This window comes from Dasypus novemcinctus, chromosome 1, assembly GCF_030445035.2.
Source record: "Dasypus novemcinctus isolate mDasNov1 chromosome 1, mDasNov1.1.hap2, whole genome shotgun sequence".
In the NCBI taxonomy this organism is placed as follows: domain Eukaryota; kingdom Metazoa; phylum Chordata; class Mammalia; order Cingulata; family Dasypodidae; genus Dasypus; species Dasypus novemcinctus.
In genome coordinates this window covers 138169373-138195332 of record NC_080673.1, presented here as the reverse complement: position 1 = coordinate 138195332, position 25960 = coordinate 138169373, and the positions used below count along the sequence as shown (strand labels likewise).

The window sequence follows — 25960 nt, the reverse complement described above, 5'->3', positions numbered from 1 at the left end:
ACAGAAAAATATATTATTTTTCCATGTAAAAAATATATTTTTTCCCATGTAGTCTCTTTACTAAGAGATGTCAAAACTTAAGAAAATATAAGAGTCACTTAAGTCACTGAATGTAGTGACAGATAACTCTACATAGATGCTAAGAATAACACTACAGTGTGATATAGTACAGTATAAAACTGGGGGCCATACTAAAGATACTGAATCATCAAGAAAATATTACATTGTAAGACATTCCTAAATACCGATGGTAACTTCATTTTTATAGGGCAAAGAAAAATCAGAGCACCTGACTTCTATGGAGGATACAAACATGACTGACAGGATTATATATTCAGTAAGAAAAATTGCAATCTATTTATCCTGAGCTCATTTTCTGTATTAAAATGTTTACATAGCTCTGAAACTTAGAACATAGACGGCTGTATTTTAAGAAATCAGTCTGAGTGAATGGTTGAGGATGGTATGGTAGGGAAGACACAATGAAAATGGGAAAAAAAAAAAAAAAAGCATTTTAATACAGAGGACAACAAACTCACCAAGCCAGAAACTGCTGCAGTGGATGTTGCTATAGCAGGTATAATTTTACCAGCTATGCGCTTTGTTTTGAAACGGTCAGCTGGTTCAATGTTGTACATCTTGGCACGAAGGTTGGATGCAGCCGTAATAAAATCTATATGCCCATTGTGATCATTATCTTTTTCAAATGAAAGCACTGCCATCTGAAGGTCACCTGATCATAACAATCAGAAAAAGGTTTCTTAGCAATCAGTAAGGTTTACTAGGTATAAAGCAATGAGGATTCACAACTCTTTAAAGATTCTTTTTTGTTTATGTTTTTAAATGATCAAAAAAGACAAGATGGGAGGTCAGGCAACTGAAATGATTTAAAAAAATGAAAATAATAGATTTAAAAATATCACTAAACTTTTATATTAAAAATTTCTCCCCTTTCAGTCAAAATAAATAGAAAAAATTTAAAAAGCCACAATACCATATCTGCTAGCAAGTGGTTTAAAATAAAAATGCCACCATTGTATATTTGTTAAAAAAAAATGAAACATTTTCTCTCTGATAACTAAAAATGGGTTAAAATAGGATCAACTGATCGTATAAATACACAGATGTTTCCAAAATTTTTCTAGATTAGTGGTTCTGAAAATTGTTCTCTAGACAGGTGTAGTCTGATCTGTGATGAAATGAGAAAATAAGAAAAGGTAGCAAATTTTTTCTAGAACTAAAATTACTAAGTTGAAACAACTACCCTTTATTGACAAAATACACAGTTGGCTATTCTGGGTCATTTTCCCTAAAATTTTACTGGTCTTTGCATCAAATCCCCAAAGCTTAGGAAACATTGATTTATATAATATAAAAATGGTGGGCAGAACTACGAACATGAGTGAAAACCTCTATTTTTAAGGAGTTAAGAGTTCTGTTTCTCTAGTTTTGATATTTTAAGACCATTTAGCAAGAATGTGTATGGATCAATTTGGATTCCCAGTCAGTAATTACAGAGGCTAAGAATCTAAGAAGAAATGCTTACGGTTCTTTTTACTAAAGTTATTTAACTGTATCTGTATCTAAGGGTTAATCTCCAAAAGGACCCCATATTTGTTTATACTAACCATGAATTAAACAGGAATCACAAAATAGAATCTCAAAGGCTAAAACATACAAGAGAACAATGAAGCAGTTAATGTGATTTGGAAAATTAGCTTTCAACCTCTGAGGTGGAGGCAGTGCCAGGAAAATGGTGAATTTAGTCACAGCTAAACAGTGACTTCCACGTGCTCATGAAATCAACTAATACTATTATTAATGTTATTTAATCCCATAAGCTTTACGTAGAGCTTAGTGAAAATAAAATCCCCACCAATTCAAAACATTTTTATAAAGACTTCCCTTACTTTTGGTAGCTTCATTGGATGAAATAGCCTTTTCTAGTTGGAAAACAGCATTCCTCTCATCTTCACTGCTAATAGGAACATTGTCCGGTTTCCTCGCACTTTCATCTGTTTGAACAACCTTTAAATATATTTGTTAATGTTATCACACACTGCACCTGAGTTTGGTTACTATTTCTCTCTCCTATTAAATAAATCACATATTCTCTTCACCTATTTTAATCAGATTATTAATCATTGTGGTTCAGTGTACTTCACACTTTCATTAGTAATTTATACTGTTACTTATATACCTGTTTACTTGTTTATTACCTATCACCACACACAAGCATGTAAACTCAATGGGAATGGGGACTTTTATCTATCTTATTTCACTGATACAACCCCAATATATCTAAACCAAACTTGCTCATAGTGGGTGTTAAAATATTTACTGAATAGCCTATTAGATCTCAGTTCATATAGATCTTTTTTAAAAATTCCACACTAAAACAATACTAATATTAATCAATAATATGTGATTCTGATAAGTCTATTTTTTATCCAAATTGCTTCTTTCTACCTAGTGCAGAGCTGTACTGTGTCTCAAAGAAAATGAAGAAATCTATAAATATGTATTATATGAGCAACTTTTTTTAAAAAAGAAAAAGGGAAAGCACCTTTCTTATTATTTTTTTGATGCAGGTATTCTTTTTTTCCCCATTTTCTTTTATTTTATTGTCTTCTTTTAAAAGATAGAGGGCAACTTTTAAATACTTACTGATTAGATGACAAGAAATTTTTTTCTAAATAGGTCTTCTTTCATTAAGAAAGTTTAGCATGCTTAGGTAGGGCAGCACATACCGCTAGTAATTTATCCTCAATAAATTTACTTATTAGTCATTTTACAAGGTCAGTGAAGTTAATAATCTCAAACCAAGAAACTAGCTACATTATCACACATTAAAGTACTATTACTCATTTAAAAATTGCATCCAACCCATGTTTTTACAGATCAAACATTATTAAAAGTATTTAAACAATATTAAGTTAGGAAAGCAGAAACTTTGTTTGTATAATGTATAGTTGATATTTTGGCAGTGGCACCTGTAACTAGAAGTGCTAGATCCTGGAAGTCTCACTGTGAGCTGCTTTAAGGAGTTGTAAAAATAGGTTATAATTCATGTTACAACTATAGTTAAATCATTCGGGGTAATTTATTAACCCAAAGCTTTGATGAGAAGCAATATAGCAGCAATGCAAGCCAAAAAAATGTACTGAAGCAAGAGCAATAAAGGCCAGCAAAGTTACTCCAAGTATGTTTCCTTGGCTACTGACTAGGAGTTTTGGCCATGAGAAACAAGGGCTGTGAGAACCTTCTTTATATGGGGAGTCTATTTATCCCTGCAATACTTTTATTCTTTATATACTACAAAGTTATGGACATTTCATTCAGCAAATCCATCTACTTGTATAAAATCACTGCCTACATATCTTCCTCTTCCCTAAAATGAAAATAAAGAATGGAAGACAAAAAACACTCCTTCTTTCTTGAATTTTGTAGGGAAACAGTTATTATTCTATCAATTCCAGTTTAGCTAAAAGGATAGGGGAACAGAGAGTGGTTTCATGGATGATTTTTAGAGTGCATGAAAGAAAGTTATATACTGAACATGTAAAAAAAACAATTAATATTTTCAAACTTTCCTTTTTACTGTCCAAATTTCATAATCAATTAATACTTTCTCGCTCCTTCGAATATATTTACCTCGCAAAATCCCAATCCTAGTTACATCCAATTCTTCATCTATTCTAAGTTGCACCCAAGCAGCTAAATATGAGTGTTGGACCCATATTTAGTGGATTACATTAAGTGGATTAGTGTTTAGTGGATCATCAGTGCTATCAATCATAACAAATTTTCTAATTAAGTGACCTTTTCACTCCCCTGAGCAATTACCTCACACTTTCTTTTCTCTCCTCAAACTCTGGCTATATTCTCCTTCCCCTCACTTTTAACAGTTAACTTTACTTCTTATTTCAACAAAGAAAATAATTTTTTCCCTTCTCACACTTCACTTAAAATCAGTGACAAATCCTATCAGGCTACCAACCCCCTATCAACACTGTCCTGCTACTTATCTACCTCTACCACACTATCATCATCTCTTGCCTGTACTCTTACAGTAATGTAATAACTTTTTCCACTTTACCTCTAGTGTCCCATACAGTTATTCTTTTTTTTTTTTTTAAAGATTTTATTTTATTTAATCCGCCCCCGCCCCGTTGTCTGTTCTCTGTGTCTATTTGCTGCGTCTTGTTTCTTTGTCGGCTTCTGTTGTCATCAGCGGCACGGGAAGTGTGGCGGCGCCATTCCTGGGCAGGCTGCACTTTCTTTCATGCTGGGCGGCTCTCCTTATGGGCGCACTCCTTGCGCGTGGGGCTCCCCTACGCGGGGGACACCCCTGCGTGGCATGGCACTCCTTGCGCGCATCAGCACTGTGCATGGGCCAGCTCCACACGGGTCAAGGAGGCCCAGGGTTTGAACCGCGGACCTCCCATGTGGTAGACGGACACCCTAACCACTGGGCCAAGTCCGTTTCCCCATACAGTTATTCTTAACACAACAACCGGAGTAATCCTTTTAAATTAAGTCAGATTATTTTGCCCCTCTGCTTAAAATCCTCCACTGGCTTCTCACCTCACAGCAAAACCCAAAGTACTTTTCACAGTGCTACCTATCTTTCTAATTTCTTCTGTGTCATTATCCCCCTTGCTTACTCCATGCCAGAAAAACTCCTGGCCTTGGAGGGCTTTCTCTGCTTTGTTCTTGCTATCCTACCTTGCTCTTCATCAGATATTAACATGGCTCACTCTCACTTTCTTCATGTTTTTGCTCAAATGTTACCTTGTCCAAGAGGCCTTCTCCTTTCATCCCATATAAAATAACACCAGCTTCATCACTCATCATTCTTTATTTCCTATCCGTGTTTCATTTTTCTTTTTTTGCACTTATCCCCACATTGCAGTAATATATACTTATTGGCATTTTTGTTTATTGTCTGACTCTGCCCCATTGGAATGTAACTTCCATGAGGGCAAGAACTTTGTTGTGCTCATTGCTGTATTCACAGGGTTTATAATGGGGCTTGATATAGGAGTAGTTCAATGAATTATCTGCTGAATGAATGAATTTCTAAACATACCTTGCTGGAAGGTTTGAATTCCTGAATCCTTACTTTGGAAAGAATATTCAGGAGGGCATCTGCTGATAAATCCTGTTTTTTTAAAAAGTAATTTTATTAAGAAATGTATTCATCTAATTCTGGGACTCTAAAAAGATCCTTTATCATATTTAAATACTTCAATAATTTATCATCTGAATATTTGAACCACAAACATTTGAAATATTTAACTTTATAGAAATGTTGCCTATAAAGGCTATAAGAAAGGTGAAAAAGTATTTATTAGTCAACAAATCTGAAATATTTGTTACCTTCTGCACATTTTTTAATAGTCTAATAATAGTCTGCATGTCTTTAGATTAGGACCCATCTTTTTCATTTTTTTAGACTCAATGTTTTACAAAATTCCTTGAACAAGTTATACTCAATAAATAGTATAAACAAGTAAATGGAATTCATATCTTGAGAAGCAGGAAAATATTTAAAAGGTTCGAGATGAACTTAGATGAATTTAAAGCTATCAGTACCACATTCATTATTAAGAAGAATCATAGGGAAAACTAAGGAATATTGCTTTGAAGTAAACTACTACTTATCCTATCTCTTTCAGAAAAAGAATACTATACTGAATGATTAGAATACTAGATTAATCAAACGTATGGCATATTTTACTATGCATTAATTCCAAAAAGGATTACTTTACAACAGGCATTTTTATTGGAATGCAAAACATCTAGCTCCCCTTTCTCCATTTAGCCAACCTAAAAGTATACCAATTTATTTAGTTTTAATATGCATTTGTGAGGAAAAATTCACTAATGCATACATACTTCTCTAGTAGAAATGTATTAGGCCCTCTGGATGTTAATTATTGAAGATATGACTCTGCGAATGGGTATGATGATAAGAAATGTTAAAATAGAAAAGCATTAAAAAATTTCTTGAAAAGCATATAATAGCTCATAATCCAAACAAATGTTAACAAAGAGAACATCTAAGGAATACCTTTATGTTGCTATGAAATTGTTCACTCTGGCTTTTCAGAATAATTAGGATACCTAAAGCTGATTAACATGTTATAAATGCTTTAAAAATAAAGCGTGACTGCTTATACAATACTGCTGTTTCACTATTTAAATTCAGAAAGTAAAATTCTACCTTAATACTGCAGCAAGCTTTAGCTTCTGCTGTGTTAGAATGGGCAACATTATAACAAAATGAAAAGTTTAGATCAAACAATGATTCTTTCCAACATGGAACACATTTTGATGCAATTAGTTAATTATTCATCAAAATCTGACCTTGTTTTGTATTACTTTCTAGGGCTTGAAGAATACCTACCTTTTCTGTGAAAGGAATGCAATAAATTGTAGCATATAGTTTTGCTGCATTCTGAATGAAACTGAAGTGCCTATTGAAATTATAAAATAAAACAAAAGTTTGAATGTACAATTCAAAGATGTTTAATTCATCGAAAGTATAGATGTTGAAATGTTGTTTGTGAAAATCATGGCATTTTTACTTTTTACAAAAGTTTTTAAAATGACAATGAAATTCTGATCTAAACTAAGATATTTAAAAGCTATAAAAGATAAAACATCAAGTGTTTATCCTTACAAAGACCAATATTCAGATAAAATCCATGACTATTTTGAGGGAAGGAGTGGCCAGAAGTAGAAAAATTTGTCTAATGAAAAAGAATTTTAATTATAAGAAAATGTTACACATTTGGTCTTAAAGAGTGTCTAACAGGTTCACATTAAGCAATTATGTTTGTTTAAATAAAAAAGAGATAAGTTTTGTACAAGAAGCATTAGGGTAAGATGAAGAGAAGCAAAAGGTTTAAGAAAAGTATATAGATTTATCTGTTGAAAGGAAGGTAATAGCAAGTGTTTAACTAAAATGTATACACATAAGTGTTAATCTAACATATAATATAAATAATGTATACTTGTATTCACTCACAGACCACCTTTGAAGACTAACTTGAAATTATTGAGGGAGATATTTGGTAATGTTTTTTTCTTGTAACTAAAGTTTCTTATATATTGGACTCATTAAATATAAAAACATATATTATCATTTAATAGATAAAACTAAAGAGGTTAGTGTGGTTTCACCTTAAAGTAAATATTTATTATAAACAAGGAGATTATTTACATTGATGGGAAGGGATAGAAGGGGTGTAGCTGATTTTGTTAGCTAGACTGACTTGATGAACAGTCATTTAACATTAAAATGCTTTAAGATTTCACCCTGCAATGTAAACCTATATACAGTTAAGAAATTAACAATGAAGAATACATATAATGCTGGATATACTTACAAAGGTTCATTTAATTCAAATTTTATTGGAGAGGGGGGTCTCTTTGGTGATTGCCAAAACAAACCTAACAAAAAAATATAGACATTTTCAATATCAGTAGCCATTTGAATTAACTTCATTAAAAGTTCTTCTCAATACTTGGTCACACTTACTGCCATCTTTCAATCGTGTGTCAACAGGGAAACAGTGAAGAAGCTGAAGAGCCTAAAGAAAAAAAATGAGTTTAAAAAGATATTACCAAAAAAAAAAAAAAAGATATTACCAAAGCTTTAAAAAGGAAGAAAAGAAAGAAAAAATCATTTTTGTAAATGGTTAAAAAATCAAAACACAGAAAAAGACAGTGAAATCTTCAGCCACCCTTGTATTCCATCCATTCTCACTTCCCTCCATACCTGGAGTAACATCCATTATATTTTATTAATAATTTTAGGCTTTATCTTTTTCCCATCTACAAGTTAAGATGAATATAGATTATTTCACCCCTTTCTAACACAAATGGGGGAATATTTTACATATCATTTTGCATCTTTCAAAGTGCAAATCTTTAAAAAAAAAAAAAGAAAATGGTAGGAATAAAAGCATTTTATGTTTTGGAAAGATATAATGTCTGAGACCTGCTTCCAATGGGTGGGGATATGGCTGAAACCAGATCATTTATGAATTGGTAATTGTTGATCTTGGGTAATAGGTACATGATGATTACATGGGGGTTCATTATACTACTTTCTCCACATTCTTGGGTTGAATTTTTCATAATCAAAAAAGGTTGTAAGAGTTTAAAAAACCAACAAAAGGTAGGACTAAAACAACTCTTTACATTCTGAAACAAGGTCATTGATAATTGTTGGTAAGAAGAATTTGAATAATAATGGAGAAAGAAGGCATATTTCCTGAATAGAGGAACAGTGGGAAGTGATGAAGTGGAGACAGGGAATATAGACCACTTTTCCAAGAAGTAGAGTCATGAAGGAAGTAAAAAAAAATAGGGTAAGTACAATCAGAAAAAAATTTTTTAAAGGAGGCACTGTGGATTGAACCTGGGACCTCATTATACATGGGAAACAGGCACTCAACCACTGAGCTACACCCACTCCCAGAAGGATTTTTTTAAAAGATAAAGTTACTTCACATTCTGATAGGTAAGAGCTTAACACAAGGTCATACTAAAGAGGAAGAGTGCAGGAAACATTCTAGCAATTTTAAGTATTTGGAGATAAGAATAACAGTTACTATTTAGTGAGCAAGGCTCTGTTCTAAATCTTTTACATGTATTAACTCATTTAATCCTCACCATATTCTATGAAGTAGTTACAAATTTATTTGCCTCATTTTACAGAGAAGGAAACAGACACAAACAGGATTATGAGATATGGTGGGGATTGCAAATTTCCAACATAATTCCTGAGTGAATATCTCTATTTTCTCCATCTCTTGCTTCTACTCTTGAACAAATCTCTACACTACAACAAGCACTACAGAAATGTACTCCTTATTTTCTAGAAGAAAACCCTTTCTAAGACTCATTTTGCACACAGAAAGGCAAGGATCAGTAAAATGCACAACTGACAAGCCAGTGGAAGGGGTTTAAATGCATTCTCTTATCAACTACATTTAAAGAGAAATTAGTTGTCCCAGCACTCGTTCTCATTCAATTTACTAATTTATTTCTAAAACACTTCCTGAAAGAAAAGGCAGACATTTCAGGTCAATGAAATTAATTTGGTAATAACCAAATGAGCCAAAGTTAGATTTGCTCTTAATATCCCCTAATGTATACTTACCTTATGATTAAAATATTTTTCGAACTTTAACCTTGCTAATTCTACACAGTGGGACCAATTCCTGGGTCTTCTGCTAAGTAGCTTAATAACTTGAAAACAGCCTTCTAAACTGTGTCCAGTTTGTATCTTCTAAGGATGGAAGAGAGAGAAAAATAGAATAACTAATACATTTTCAATTACATATACACACACCAAATGCATTAGACAAGTCCTAGAGTGTCAGCTCATGTGTTTTATGATTTTAATTTTTTTCCCACCTCAAGCTCCTTGTCTCTGCAACTCTTCTCTCCCTCTTTCTTTCCTTCTTTTTTTTTTTTTTGGAGAAGGGATATAGACAGGACATGGAGTTTTAACTATGAAACTTATTATCTCTCAAACTATCCCCATGTCTTCCTATCTATAAATTATTAGTTATATATTACTACAAGAAGTATTATAATAGTTTATACCTAAAAAGTTGGCTTTATGACACTCAGAGAATTAAAGGAAAGTGAGAAAACATTTTTGAAATTGACCTTATCATGAGAATAAGAAGTCTGAGAGATCCCTCTCCACTCATGAAATTGTCATCAGAAAAGAACTTATCCCAGTTTTTATCCCAAAGAGCATGATGAAGTCTTATTATTTGTAGAGTTACTATCATCATGTTCTTATTGTGTTGAACTGTGTGAAATCACTGCTTTGTGGGTCATTTATGAGCAGCTAATTTCAAGATTACTGATGCGTCATCTCACTTACTATGTACAATAATATTATAATCATTCTTTAAGAAGAGAAAGTCAACTATTTCTAGGCAATTTGAAAATAAGATTACATTAACACAAAGTGCTACAGTTGTATTAAAAAGTATTAATTTTTACCTGCAAGACGTCTTCTGCAGATGAGTAGGTTTGCCAAAACTTGTTATACAATGAAGGTTTGTGGGAAAAGGAACTTTCAAACTAGTAGGGAAAAATTAAAAATAGATGTTTGTTTAGAAGTTGGAAATATCTCCTTTCCTACTTCAAAGAATACAAATTCCTCCAAAAAGAAACTTTTACCTTATCTCTTGCCCACTGTATAGTATGTTCAATAGCAGCTGGGAAGGATTTTAAAGTACAAAATGGTATTTCCTCTTCTGGGGGATCCCGCTAATTAAGAAAATATGATAAGAGAAGCAATGGCAATTTTTTATTGATTGGATTTACTCCAGAATGTTTTCAAACCATTAAATAATAAAATCTAATTGTAGATTTGTATATATTTTTTCTTCTAAGCAATTAGAATAGAAAAAGTTAATTCTTTTGACACCTAAACTCTTGGTTAATAGCAATGTAAAACAAGGATGAACTCTAATTATTATCAATGCACTCATGTGGCACCATATATAATTCATTTTGCTTTTCCGAGAATAAAAGGGACAAAGGGACATTTGCAATTTTTTAGTACTTTCTAGTTTAAAAAGTAATTCAAGCACCCCCCAAAACAATGCTTTTAGCATTCATGGATAAAAATATTTGGGAGCAGTGATCATATCCTTGATGCTTGGTATGGTTTTCTGCAGAAAGTGTGTATTAAATAAATGACAAATGCCTATGCTGTCTTAAGTGGAACAAGTATTAATAAATAAATGCACATTCTATTTTAGGAGACATTTTGCTTTGGCTTATGGGCTTACCCAAATCTAAAATGAACAACTTTGTCTCTTCTTACTTAGACTTTTATATTTAAGTTTGCTTTTCTAATAAATGTCACTAAATATTTTATAAGGCAAAACAGAAAAGTAGAAGAAAGTAGTATATACTAGATTTATGAGTATGGAATATGAGGATACAGAAGAAGGTTTGGGAAAGATGTAGAGAATGAGAGAATCACGGGAACATTTAGAATTCTAACATTCTCTACCTTGAAAATCTTCCAATATATGAACATCCACTTATCACAATTTTCTTCATCTAATTTCCTTTAAACAAATTGTCAATTTAGTCTATTACCAGGTTGTCATTTGATATAAATTTTTGATTTCCTGAGAGTAAATGGGAAAACAATAAATGTTCTAAAACATTAAAAATTTTACCAGGCCAAATAAAAGGATGCATATGCTTGTAAAATATATTCGTTCAATTTTATAGCTTGGGTTTATCTTTTATTTTTTAAATCTGAAAGCCTACAATTATTTTTTAGGTCAGCAGTTTTCAACTTTGGTAGTTTCTCAAAATCATTTGTGGGGATTAAAAAAATAAGCTACACCTATATCTATATAAAATACATTAGAACATATATATATATCTGTGTATGTATGTTACATATATATATAGACCTATACATAGAAACAGATGCTGTGGTAGGTTGAATCATGTCTACCACAAAGGACACGGTTTATGTCCTAACCTCTGGGCCTGTGGTGTGAACTCTTTTCTACATGAGCGCTTCAAAGATCCTGTAAGATGAGGCCAAACTGAAACAGGGTGTACCATAATCCAGTATGCTGGAGTACTTAACAAGTATCCTTAAAAAGGAAATTTGGACATGGAAGTAGGAACACAAGATGACAGTAGGGGACTGGTCACATGTGATGATGGCAGAGACTCATTGCCAGCAAATGACCACAGAATGCTACAGAGAAAGCACAGCCTGCCGATACCTTGATCTTGGACATTTGTTCTCTCTAACTCTGAGAGAACAAATTCCTGTTATTTAAGCCAACCAGGATGTGGTATTTGTTATAGCAACCCTGGCAAACTAAGATGAATGCTGTGGTCCCACCTTTGGGGACACTGATTCTTCAGTAATATTCTGGGTAGGCCACCAGTATTTGTACTTTTATCAAGTTTCACAGTTATTTCTGATATGCATGCTAGGGATGAGAATAGTGAACCTAAGTAAGCAGCATTAGCATTAGTGCACAATAACTAAACTCACTTTCTTTATTCTTTATATGCCAGCTAATGTCTAACATAATAAAAGTAGATTGGCAAAGTGATATAAATTTTATGTCTTTGTTGACACTTCTCTTAATCTAATAGTTTACTTGTTCTTATCAAGCAATCTACTTAAACTGAAAGGTTAGAAAACTAAACCAAGCACCTCTAAGGAATACATAGTATAGAGAAACAATCCAGAAAGACCAGAAACAAAATTTTGATACAAAGAAAATAAAAACTTCAGTTATAAAAATGTACATGCACATATATATGAGCATCATTGGTAAAACAAAAGCTGAAGGATTAGGAAAGTTAAAATAATTTGTTAATTGATGAAGGCAAAAGAAATACAAGATATAAAGAAGAGAGACATTTATTTCAAAATCTTGGTTCACTTACATGACTATTATAGGATTCAGTCAAATGAGGCACAATAACTTCAGTGTGTCCCTTAGTGCCCATTGTTCCAGAATCTAAGAGTGGTCTTAGATTTGCTAAACAACGGCTATTTGAAAAGATAAATAGGTAACAAATATTGAGATATAACAATGTAAGCAGAAGACTCACTGCTACTTTCCATTGACAATTTCATAGAAGCTTGAACGCAGTATTTTAGGAAAGACACACTACTACCAAACAACCTATTCACTTGCTGACCACAAATCTGATTGCTCAACCTAGTAAGTTTTGTCTCGCTCTTCTACTTCTACTACAAAATCTTAAGCTTTGTTAATGTTCTTTCTCTAGGTCAATTCTCAACTATGTTAGCCTTTCTTCTCTCGTTTTCTACTTTTTCTTTGGTTATTTTCAAACTACAGTTTTTCTACTCCAATATTATTTTCTCAATGCTTTCTTTATCCCAAATGATATTAGCCCTCTTTCTAGATACTCACAAATTTACATTTTATACACTTTATTTAAGGTTTCTTTCTTTAATTTTCCTCTTCTGCCTAAGATTCTAAAATTTCCACTGCAGTTCTCAATTGGTAATTTATTTCCCCTCTGTTGACGTATTTGCTCTAGCACCCTTATGTTAAGGACTCATATAAAGACCTAAGAAAGATTATGTCAGGATTTCATATTATACAATCACTCATCTACTCATTCAATTAACAGAATCATGTATTGGATATTGAGGATACAGCTTGGGAAAAATAAATGGTTACTAAATGATTTGGTGAAGGAGACAGATAATAAACATAACAAAAGTAAGTGCTATGAAGAAAAAAGTACAGCATGCTGTGAAAGATTACCATCGGAGTATATTATTTAAATTTGGGGGTTAAAGAAAGTCTCTTTGAAGAAATGTGTAGGATGAAACTTGAAGATAAGGGGAAAAAAACTAAGCCAGTTTAAGAGCACAGGTCAGGAGTTTTATAGCAAGAGAAATATAATTTCCAAGGCTGATGGATGATGCAAGTTCCAGAGGGAGAAAAGTGCAGAATGCCTTGTAAGACCTGAAAGAGGGCATGTGTAGCTGGAATAAGGGGAGTGAGGGAGGAGCTTGCAAATTTTAACCTGGAGGGGTGGATAGGTGATAGGTATTCCACAAAAACCATTTAGGTTACTTTACGGATTTTGGATTTTATCTTAAGTACAATGGAAAATCACCAATGGGTTTGGGTTGAGAAGTACAATAATAGGAACATAAAGGGTAATAAAAAAATCCAGTACTTTCCAGTTACCAGATGTGGGAAATAGTGAAAACAAAAGAAACTTTTTTTATAAACCTTAATTTAAAAAACATACATACCTGTCTACGTATCTCCTGGCTTCCACATTATCTAATGCTGTAATAATTATATCTTGCTTAGTGAAGAACTCATCATTGTAAATGGTCTCAGTGGCTGGACATATTTTGTTCAGGTGTGCCTCTATCTTTAAGTGAGGATTTATTTTCAAGGTTGCATTAGCAGCGGTATAGCTTTTAGGTTTCTAAACAAATAAAAACCAATTCTTTAAGAAACAGAAGGCATAAATATTAAACGAGACTATAATAAAATATACACATTATTACCATCTTGGAATATATATATGTGATAAGAGTAAAGTAATGAGACCAATTTTCATTTTTGGTTTGTGGAAATTATATTCACTGTAATAAATTAAACATTATTGATAAAAACCTCAACAACCTCTACTTTACATGTAAATACTTTAGAGTTCTTAAAATATTAGCTAAAAGTCCAAAAGTACAGTTTTCCCAAGTAATGATGTTTAAATTGGATAAGTGCCTAGAAAAAAATGAGAATAAACACAATACAATATTGGAGAGCCAGAGTCTGCAGAAAATAAGCTCTTATAGATAGGAGAGTTTACCACTTTTAGTACTGAAATTTTTTATTTGTTTAGGAAGTACCGGGGATTGAACCTAGGATCTTGTACATGGGAAGCAAGGGCTCAATCACTGAGCTACATCTGTTCCCACAATTAACAGTTTTTTGTTTTGTTTTGTTTTGATTTTAGGAGATACAGGGGCTCAAATCTGGGAACTTGTACATGGGAAGCAGGTAGTCTACCACTTTAGCTACATCCACTCCCAAGTACTGAAAACTTTTATTAAAAAGGAGGAATCTAAATATAATGCATTCTTTTTTTTTTTTTTTTTTGGTTAGGATTTAGTGATCATTAGTAAATCATGTAGTGTCAGGTTCAGTGTGTTATCAAAGTTTATAAGTGAGTAATGGCTCTGATATTAAAATATCTATAGACCATTCTGTTTGAATTCTATATCTAGTTTTAATGATATTTCTTTCTCTTCTCACATTATTAGGCTGACATGTTTCATTTCTCAGTGCTGTAAGTATACAAATCTGAAACTATATTAGAATTCAGTAAATCAAAAGTTAGTTATAGGAGTTCTTTAAGTAAAATGCACAAAGTTAAACAAATGGATTTTGTGACATATTTTAGATCATAAGAGACTCTGTTACTTCTTTATATTTAGAAAGGTAAGGCAATTAGGTTAACATTTTATGCCACTTACTTTAATTATTTCTCTGTTCATAACATTCCCAAGCTTAGTTTAATAAGTTGCCAAGGAGTTGTTGAATAGTGAATAGTAAAGGGAAAAAACTTTTCTAAAGTAAAAACAAATTTGCGTGACTAAAATGCCTTCTTTCCTGACTTAAAACATTTTTATCTCTGTAAAAAAGAAAGCTAAGAATAAGTATTATTTTATAATGAAAAGAGATATTAGTCAAACAAGATAAAAAAAAATGTAAGTGCTAAATTTTACTTTTTTGAAAAGAGACCAAAAAAGTTCTAAATACATTGTCTATTAAACTTCCAATTATAGAAAACCTATTTCCATATTCTCAATCTCAAAAAATTAAATATACACTTTAATGATTAAAAAAAACTGCTTATGCTTGACAACTCAGATTATAATATACAAAATGAATGCAAAAACCAACTTTTATATAAAAATAAAAAATAATTGTATTTTATACTCATTATTTGATCACTTTGAGAGTTTTTTTACATTTTTTAAATTTTAAATTTTTTATTTTTTTGTCTTTATTCATTTTTTAAATATTACATTAAAAAAATACGAGGTCTCCATATACTGTCCCCCCCCCACTCCTTCCCCCATAGCAACATTCTCCTCCATCATCATGAGACATTCATTGCATTTGGTGAATACATCTCTGAGCATAGTTGCACCTCATGGTCAATGGTCCACACCATAGCCCACACTCTCCCACGTTCCATCCAGGGGGTCATGGGAGGACATATAATGTCCGGTAATTGTCCCTGCAGCACCACCCAGGACAGCTCCAAGTCCTGAAAACGCCTCCACATCTCATCTCTTCCTCCCATTCCCCACACCCGAGAGATTCTAATAAAATAAAAGACCATTGTATCATTGTTCAAGCACCATTTTCTATTTATTAAAAAAGAACTCTCTTCTCTGTTATATAACAAAATGGATGATTTAAATTTGAAACAGAATAACAACATACCTGTATGTGATGGGGACGAAATAGGAACTGCCTATTCAAGTTGGATTTTTCTATCAAGTCTGGATCTGAAACTGTAACCTATCAAGAAAGGAAACTGCCTGAGATTACATAACAGATAAATTTTAATCTATTTTGTTTTTTCAATGTTTAAAACGTTCCCCCTAAGTTATTCTAAATTATTGTGGCTGGTAAATGTTATAAGGATACAAATATTCAAAAATGATTACTAATACTAATCTTTTAATACCCATATTTAATTATAATTAATGTTTACTATAGGAGCATATCAAACAAAATAGTTGACCCAAATGCAATCCTGTTCAAAACATTCTTCTAATTTTTTTACCATAAAAATGGCTACAAACCAGAATTACCTTTTAGAAATATGTAATGGGTTGCTAATAGAGCAGGTAACATGCCTTTCTAAATTTATATTTTTCTTTTTAAAAAAAATTTATTGAAATATATCACTCATACATAAACATAAACAATAAATGTATAATAGCTGTGAACTTAACAAAACAAACATATATAACATCAAACAAACATATAACATCTCACCCTACCAATAACTTGCACTGCTTTTAAATGTTTTTAACTAATGATTAAAGAGCACTGTCAAAATATTACTACTAAACAAAGTATTTTTCCCCTAACCAATCTGATTATTATCTTTATATCATTTACATATGAACATACATAAATAATTAAGTGTATAGTAAAAGTTGTGAACTTACAAAGCAAACATGCATATCACAGAGGGGTCCCCTATATCAACACTCCACAAACACCTTGCATTGTCATGAAACGTTTGTTACAAACTATGAAAGAATGCTGTCAAATCATAGTTTTTATCTTACATTTGGTGTGTTTTTTCCCTTAACCCACCCTATTATTTTTCATATATTTTTATGACATAAGTTGTAAAACTTATAAAACAATCATGCACATGTGTAAAATTCCCAAACACCCCTCCATCAACACATCACAATGTGGTATATCATTTGCTACAGATAATATCATCTGATTATTGCCATATCCATAGTATACAATTGGCTCACATTTTCCATTCTGTCTCAGTATCAACACAGTACATCTTTTGCATAGATGCAAGAATATTGTATTATTACTACTAACCACAGTCCATAGGTCACTCCAGCTGTATTTTTCCCATGCTTCTCCACATGCCTAACACCCTGCAATAGTGATATACATTTGTTCTAGCTAACAGAGGACACTCTTGCATATGTACCATCAACCACAATTCTCACCCACCTCTTGGTTCACTGTGCTATCCAGTTCCTAGATTATTCTCAAGTATTCTGTCAACTGGCATTTACATAACTAGACTACCAATTTCAATCACATCCCCATTTATAAACTAGCTGTTACTATGTGTTACCATCCACTCTATACATGTCCACAATTTTACAGTAAAGCTAAATTAAAACTTCTACATACACTAAACATCAGAAGCCCATTCAGTCCTTCTCTTATTTCCTTTATGAATCCAACACCTACCACCAGGTCTTGAAGATATTTTCCTACAGTTTCTTCTGGGAAGTTTTATGGTTCTTGCTTTTTAGTTTTTTGATCCATTTGGAGTTAGTTTTGGGATAAGGTGTGAGATAGGGGACCTCTTTCCTTCTTTCAGCTATGGATGTCCAGTTCTTTTAGCACCATTTGTGGAATGGATTGTTCTGCCTGAGCTGTGTTGTGTGAGTTTTGACAGGCTAGTCAAAAATCACTTGACCATACCTGTGAGGGTCTGTTTCTGAACCATAAATTTGGTTCCATTGGTCTACTGTGTCTGTCTTTAGGCCAGTACCATGCTGTTTTTACCACTATAGGTAGGGAAAACTATTTAAACTCTGGAGATGAGGGTTCACTTTTCCTTTTTATGATGTATCTGGCTATTCAGGACTTCTTATCCTTCCAAATAAATTTAATGATCGTGTTTTCAATTTTTTTCTTTAATGCTGGTGCAATTTTTATCAGGATTGCATTAAATCTGCATATCAATTTGAGTAGTACTGACATCTTAATGACATCTAGTCTTCCAGTCCATGAGCATGAAATGTTCTTCCAGTTATTTAAAGGTTTTCTGATTTAATATTGAGTTGCAGTTTTCTGAATACAAATGCCTTACATCATTGGTTAAGTTTATTCCTATTTGAGTTTTATCTGTCATTTTATTTTCACCACTCTTTTGACACTTTTAGTTACTTTTATTGATAGAATCTTAATTTCTAGACTCTCTTTCAGGCCCTTCTCTCCTGTCTTTTCAGGTTTTAGCACACCCTTTAGCATTTCCAGAAATTCTGGTCTCTTGATTAGAAATTCTCTTAATTTCTGTTTATTTGTGAATATTCTAATTTCACTCTCATTTTTGAAAGACAGTTTTGCTGGATATAAGATTCTTGGCTGGAAGTTTTTCTCTTCTAGTATCTTAAATATATCAGACCACTGTCTTCTTGCCTCCATGGTTTCTGGTGAGAAATCTGCACTTAATCTTATTGGATATCCCTTATAGGTTATGCATTGCTTTTCTCTTGCTGCCCTCAGAATTCTTTCTTTGGCCTTTGACATTCTGATGAGTACGTGTCTTGGAGTTGGTCTATCTGGATTTTTTTAGATGGGAGTACATTGTGCTTCTTGGACAGGGATATCTATGTTCTTCAATGGGGTTGGGAAATTTCTACCATTATTTCTTTAAATATTCCTTCTGCCCCTTTTACCTTCTCTTCTCCTTCTGGGATCCCCATGACACATATGTTTGCATGCTTTTTGCTGTCATTTAGTTCCCTGAGACCTTGTTCAATTTTTTCCATTCTTTTCTTCATCTGCTCTTTTTTTTTTTTTTGAGAAGCAAAAATGGTTTATTGACTGCTGGCCAGACTTGCGAGCTGTTTCAAACCCGAGCCCATCTGTTTTTTTCTATGTTCACTTTCAGAGGCCATTTCTTCAAGCTCACCAATCCTGTCTTCTGCCTCCTCAAATCTGCTACTAAATGATTCCGATGTTTTTTAAATTTCATGATTGCACCTTTCATTCCCATAAGATCTGCTATTTTTCTATGGATGCTTTCAAATTCTTCTTTGTGCTCATCCAATGTCTTCCTAATATCCTTAATCACTTTAGCCATTTCATTGAATTTATTAAGATTTGTTTGAACATCTATGATTAGTTGTCTCAACTCCTTTATGTCATTTGGAGGCTTATCTTGTTTCTTTAACTGGGCCATAGCTTCCTGTTTCTTGGTGTGGATTGTAATTTTTTGTTGATGCTTCGCGTCTGGCTTACTAGTATTTTTTCTGGGTGCAGTTTTTCTCTTTAGTACGACAAAGTCACAGCTGTGTGGAATAATACAAGTCATGTAGGCCTAGCCTGTAGTTGCCCAGAGAGACTGACGAAGTTTCAAGCTCCTTTCTCCCCTGCCTGGGGCAGGGATGGAGCTGCAGATGTGGGCAGCAATCTATGCAGTGCGGGTCCAAATTCACCACAGTCACCCTAGTGACCTGGGCTGGTTCTAACCCCAGCTGTTCCCAGGGTTATCTCTTAGCCAGCAAAGTCTCCCAGTTAGTAGTGAAATCAGCAGCCTACTGTCTCCTCCTCCTCTTTCTGGGAAATGGAGCTTCTAATTCCCTTCACAGAGCAGCTCCTGGGGTGGCTCATGCCGCCAGTATAGGACAATCACTGGCCTTTGCGGCTTGGCCAGTTAATTTCCCAGAGAGGCCTGCGGGAGGTGGCACTGGGATTTTCAGTCCGACCCGCTTCCCCTTGTGCCAGGTGTGGAGTTAAGATGGCAGTTCTTGGCCTCTTTCTGCCCTGGACAGGCTCAAACCTTGGCTGTTCTCAGAATCATACTGTAGCCCACTGAATTTCCTCATCATAGCTGAAACCGTCTCTTCCTCCCCCGTTATGGGGAAGTGGAGCTTTCAATTCCAGCTGCGGAACAGCTCCTGAGGCAGCTTGTGCCTCCAGCGGCAGATGGGCACCACCCTCCGTGGCCTGGAGTGCTCTACTTATGAGTCTTCTCTGCAAACGGGTAGTCGCCTCCTTCCACTCCCCCAAGGACATTGCAAGATGCTCTTCTAGCCTCCTGGAGCACCCAAACAGGTGCTTCAGCTAGCTCCAGAGAGCTCTGGATGTTTGCTAACTGCCTGTAGCAGGAGCTGACTCTAGGAGCTCCCTACTCTGCCACCATCTTGCTGGTTTTCTTCATGATATTTGTTTTTAATCTTAACTAACTTTCGGAAGAATACCTATGATTCAATTTGAAAGAAACTCCTACTGAAACAAGAGATCTGCAAACTACAGTGTGGAGTGGCTGCCAGTTTTTATAAATAAAGTTTTACTGAAACAATGTCATGCCCATTGGTTTATGTATTGTTTATGGTTGCTTTCATACTACAACAGCAGAGCTGAAGAGCTGTCAAAGAAACCATATGAGGTACAAGCCTAAACATTTACAAACGGGCACTTTGAGAAAGTTTGCAGACACCAGTGCTAAAGTACATGAGATGAAAGTAAACAGAACCAAAATAATCTGAAGAGTATTTATAATGCATTTGTCACTTATTATTTGAAATGTATTAAGTTAGTATCTGTACACAAGGTTTGTCTAGGAATATTTCTTACACTGTTACTACTGCTAGATGTTGATTGTTGTTCTACAAACACATATACTTACTTTTAGCTGTTATTCCCCCTCATTTATTGTTTCTTATTTTCAATATTTCTACATGATCATCTCTTTTAAAGAGCCAAAAAAAACACCAAACAGAAAATTTCTTTTAACAAAAATTTTAATTATTCTAATTACTGATATAAAGTTTTTCTTTTACCTTTTCCCATTTTATTTCCAACTGCCTTCTATCGGACTAATTTTTTGTTGATGTCTACCCTTGCAACTGGTTTGAAAGGGAAATGTCTACTTTTATTCTTTTAGTAGTTGCAGCAGTTTAATATTATTGATGGTATTTTGCATCAGCACCCCTTTGGCTGACTAATACAGAATTTGGGTACTGAGGAGTAGGGAAGTGCTTTTGCAATTACCAAAATGCTGGAATGGTTTTATAAATGGGTAAGGAATTATGAGATGCTTGAAAGAAAAGACCTACATTGCTCTGAAGAGACTGTTGATAGCAATATGGATGCCAAAGAGACTTTTTATGATGCCTTAGAAGTAAATGATGAAACTATTACTGGAAATTGGAGGAAAGGTGATCTGTGTTTTAAAGTTGCAGAAAATTCAGCAAGATTAATTCCTGGTGTTTTATGGAAGGCAGAATTTGAAAATGGTGAGTCTGGGCATTTAGCTGAAGAAATTTCTGAAGTAAACCTGGAGAATGCAGCTTGGCGTCTCCTTGCAGCTTATAGCAAAACTCTAGACAAGAGAAATATGCTGAGGACTGAACTGTTGGGCACAAAGAAAACAGAAACTGATTCTAGACATTCCAAGTCTCTGGAAATCAAGCTCCCAGATGAAAAGTGCCCCACTGGAGGATTTAACTAAACTTGGAACTGTTAAGTCAAGATTGAAGATGCAGTTATGTCAGAAAGACTTGTGGAAAGTCTTACTGTCTGATGGCTTGGACCCCTGCTTCCTGTATGCTATACCAAGAGACTTTTTGAGAGAGCTTTATGAATAAAACCATTGTCAGTCTGGAATGAAAAAGGATATGGAAACAAAAGACTGAAGGAGAAACAGCTTTAAGAAAACCATGGAAACTGAGATCGGAAATTAAGACATTGCCTTGGGCCAAGAGAGGAACCCCACCCATGTGTATAGAGAGGGTGAGTTTGCTCCAGCAGTTGAAGAGGGTGGATGTTCCTGCCCAGTGTTCTGGGAGTTTTACCACCCCAGGGTACAGAGAGACTGTAGCATATTCCACAAGGATTAGGGTAGTTAAGGTCAGCACCCTACAGGTTTGAGAGAGGTGAACCTGTCCCCCAAAGGTTAGGGAAGGCCAGGTGGTCAACTCATTACTCTGAGAGGGTTGAGCCTATATGCCAAAGGTTAGGGGGAATGTTGTCTTCACTTCACTACACTAGGGAAGTTAAGACTCTAGCCCAAAGATTGGGGAAGGTGTGGCAATCACCTCAACACTCTTGGAGGAAGAGGTCTGGAGCTTGGTTAACACCCAGATGCTTGATGAGGGTGGAACCAAGAAAATGGCCATTGGGCAAACATGTGGAAAGGGTGGGTGTTCCCCATAAGGCAACAAGGAGAAGAAACCATCATCTTAAGAATGACTCTAAGAATGAAATCAAATGGAGGATGCCCTGCAGGTTTACTGAACTGTAGAGGACCCATGACTCATGTTTCTCCTTATTGTAATGAAAATGTTTATCCTATGTCTGTCCATTTCTATTGGAAGCAGATGAATTATTTTGTAAATTTCAGAGGTCTATAGCAGAATGGGCTTTGTCCCAAGACAAACTGTATTTCTTTAAACTGAGTGTGATATGATTTAGTACTTGCATGGTAACTGATTTAAGGGTTTTTTTCTTTTTAGTATTGTAATGTCTTTTTGGAATTCAGAGGGTGGAGTGCAGCAGTTTAACATTATTGATGAATTCCAAAAGGAAATAATGGATTATGCTTGTAATATGATCTGTACCTGGGTATGACTGAATTATGATTAGGGCGTTGATTACCCACCCCTTGGTGGGTGGGGACTCACAGATAAAAGGCATGGCAAAGAACAGAGTTGAGGGTTTTTCTGATGTTGGAGTTTTGGTGTTGGAATTTGATGAAGATTTAAACTAGAGCTCTGGGAAGCCAGCACACAGAGGAAAGAGCCCAGGAACGAAGGAACCTTGAACCCAGAGAAAAGCCAGCTCTAGGAACATAGGAACCCAGGAAGCCTGAAGCCTCGCAGATGTTGGCAGCCATCTTGCTCCAAATACACTTTGGTGAGGGAAGTAACTTATGCTTTATGGCCGGGTATCTGTAAGCTCCTGCCCTAAATAAATACCCTTTATAAAAACCAACCAATTTCTGGTATTTTGCATCAGCACCCCTTTGACTAATACAGTAATTATACTTAATTTTTTAACACGCACATGTGACAATTAATTAAAATCGCTATCCTTTTGAACAATTTGACATGGAACTCTTCCTTTCACTTTCCATGATACTGATGGATAACATTTCATTAACACCTATTTTTAACCACTCCACTTGCAAATGTATTATTTTAGAGGTTTTTCAAATCTATGCTTTTTTAAATCAAAGAATATTGATGAATGCCTCTGCTTACCCTTGTTTTATGCACTGCCCACATTATCTTGTGTGGGCAGTTCTGTGGTGGGTTGTTATGTATCTGAGAAAAACATAATTTTAATTCATTTCTTTTCGTGTGAACTCATTATAACAGAATCTTTTGATGAGGTTACTTCAGTATTGCCCAACTGAATCTATAGAAACTTTTATTTGCTTTTTGTAAAAATCTTCAGTGCTTTGTGTTTTTCTCATGTTTCCATCCTCTATATCTTTAATCATTTTAAACTTTAAAGTTTTTTTTTATTATCTATAAATATTTCTATTATTTATTAGATTTTTAAATTATCTGTAGTTCTTAGGGGACTAATTCTTCTATATGTCTCTGCTGATTCTTTTAAGTGGTGGTCCCTCTGTAATTTTTTTTTACTGTGAATGGTCTTGAATGGATGTTGATTTTTCTGCATAGTCCCCTGTACTCTGGACATGTAATTATCATCAGGATGTAGTTGTGCTTTAGCCAGAGTCCTGGAGGTGTCAATGGTCCTTAATCTGTTATATTTATTTCTCTGCTTGGGGTTTTTATGCAGTACAATTTTGGAATACATAACAACAGTGTGGTGCATGTTTTAAGTTTCAATTTCTCATGAGTGATTCCCTTTGCCACTTAAAGATATTATGTGGATAGTCAAATTGGAAATACTCATGAGTCACATGATTTTCAGCTCAGGATTTAATTTCTCTATTGGTTTCTAGCATCTGGATTTCTATTTCCTTTTTTACAGGTTGGCTACATTTGTAAACACTTTTTTTTGTAACTTATAGTGCATGTTTAGGTGTTTGCAGTAGAGTGGAGGTCTAGTCACATTAATTTACTTTGTTTTATTACCTGAAGTTTCTCCATTACATTTAATTTCCTGATCTTTATATGCTGATAAGCATTGTGGACTGGCCAGGATATAAAGTATTCTGGTGATTTCCAAATTTAAGTAACCAAGGATTTCATTTTTTAAGGAATGTCTTTTAAAACCACTAGACCAAATAGCTGTTTGTGGAACACAATTTAGAAAATAATAACTAGTGATAATATAAATGTAGACCATTTACTTAAAAGTAGAATACTAATGAAAGCCTTTTCAAAGCAGTATAATAAACCAATATTTAACAAACTTAAAAATATGAAATATATAAAATTTAGTCATTAAATTAAGTCACTCTGCTTGTTACCATGACAAAGCTATGAAATCACTACATTGGGAAGCTAGTTACCATCTGGTACAAAACAGTACCAGTAGAGTATATTTTTATTTAAATATGTGATATGACTTATTAACTCACATTTATAAAAAAAGTCTTAAGAATTTAAAGTGTATGCCAAAGTTTATATCATTTCAACTTCTTTGTTTCACAATCAATGTAAACTACTTCTGAGTACTTCATGACTTTCTAATGGTAGCATCTCTCATTTAAAAGATTTATTTACCAAGTGATAAGTAATATTTATCAGAAATAATAACAATGATAGTGTGCTTTACAGTTTGAAAGGCCTTTTCACATCTCACCTTCACAATAATTTTATGAGGTAGGCAATGCAGAAAACTTTTTGTTTAACAATTTTAGGAAAGAAACATAGCTTAAAATGGGCAGCAACAGAAATACAGACTTTTAACTCTTACGGATTTCTATCTTACCATTCCCTTCTTTCTGCCTGTGCCAACACCAAGTAAAGCAAAATTTTTTAACATTTCACAGCCAATTGCTCCACATCCTACCTAAAGAAAAGTGAAAAATATCAAATGAAATAGAATTAGGAAATAGCAATTTCATCTTCATTTTTTTCAAATGCTATGTTATACAAATACATAGTCTTTAAAATATTTAACATAAACAGGTTTATGATGCCATTATAAATGTCTTGGTTAAAGATTCCTTGTTTTCAGGCACTTCCCAAAATTCATTTGATGGACAGAGCTACTTTTAAGACTTCCTTTACAGTTTTAAGTAAAACTGCATAATAATAGATTCCATTATGGTCAAATTTTTTTCTATAAAGGGCCAGACAGTAACTATTTCAGCTTTGCAGCCATATGATCTTCTATAAATATTAAATTCTGCTACCATAACACTAAAGCAGCTATAGACAATACAATACAGAAAGGAATGAGCTTGGCTGAGTTCCAATAAAACTTTATTTACAAAGCAGGTAGTAGAATGGAATTGGCTTATGGGTCACAGTTTGTCTACTCTTGCTTTAATATTTGCTGAATGTCTACTGTATTAGGAACTATGGTCACTTAAGACTCAAATTTGTTTTTTTTTTTTGGAGGTACCAGGGATTGAACCTGGAACCTTGTACATGGGAAACAGATGCTCAACCACTGAACTATATTTGCATCCCTCAAATTTGTTTTAATAAATTAACTTGATGACACACAATAGCAGTTTGAACTTATTGCAATCATTATTCATACTTACTAAGAAGATATTCAAATTTTGTAACTTCTGACATAAAGTGTCTCCAATGGAGGCTCGTAAGGCATCGTACCTATCTCCACTGAAAAAAAGCAACAATTATCAAGGAAAAGAGATGGACATAAACAATATTATTAAGATAGCTTATCATTTTACCAATTTTATGGTATACTTTAAAACAGAATATTCTTTTGGAATTTCTACTAACCTACCA

At 33.9% G+C, this 25960-nt stretch overlaps 1 protein-coding gene across 3 annotated transcripts in view; it reads right to left on the bottom strand.

The window, feature by feature from the left end:
* UBA6 (ubiquitin like modifier activating enzyme 6) overlaps window positions 1-25960 on the bottom strand; it is an 85848-nt gene that overhangs the window by 15464 nt on the left and 44424 nt on the right. For all 3 annotated transcript variants that reach the window (XM_004466872.5, XM_058297647.2, XM_071216214.1), the window contains 14 exons: window positions 25750-25828; window positions 24966-25046; window positions 16047-16124; window positions 13835-14016; window positions 12481-12586; window positions 10219-10308; window positions 10039-10119; window positions 9179-9307; window positions 7550-7601; window positions 7398-7461; window positions 6413-6482; window positions 5093-5164; window positions 1911-2028; window positions 540-733 (listed from right to left, as the gene is read on the bottom strand). In XM_004466872.5, coding sequence (XP_004466929.2) covers window positions 540-733; window positions 1911-2028; window positions 5093-5164; window positions 6413-6482; window positions 7398-7461; window positions 7550-7601; window positions 9179-9307; window positions 10039-10119; window positions 10219-10308; window positions 12481-12586; window positions 13835-14016; window positions 16047-16124; window positions 24966-25046; window positions 25750-25828 — 1396 coding nt within the window. The remainder of the gene's footprint in view (window positions 1-539; window positions 734-1910; window positions 2029-5092; window positions 5165-6412; window positions 6483-7397; window positions 7462-7549; window positions 7602-9178; window positions 9308-10038; window positions 10120-10218; window positions 10309-12480; window positions 12587-13834; window positions 14017-16046; window positions 16125-24965; window positions 25047-25749; window positions 25829-25960) is intronic.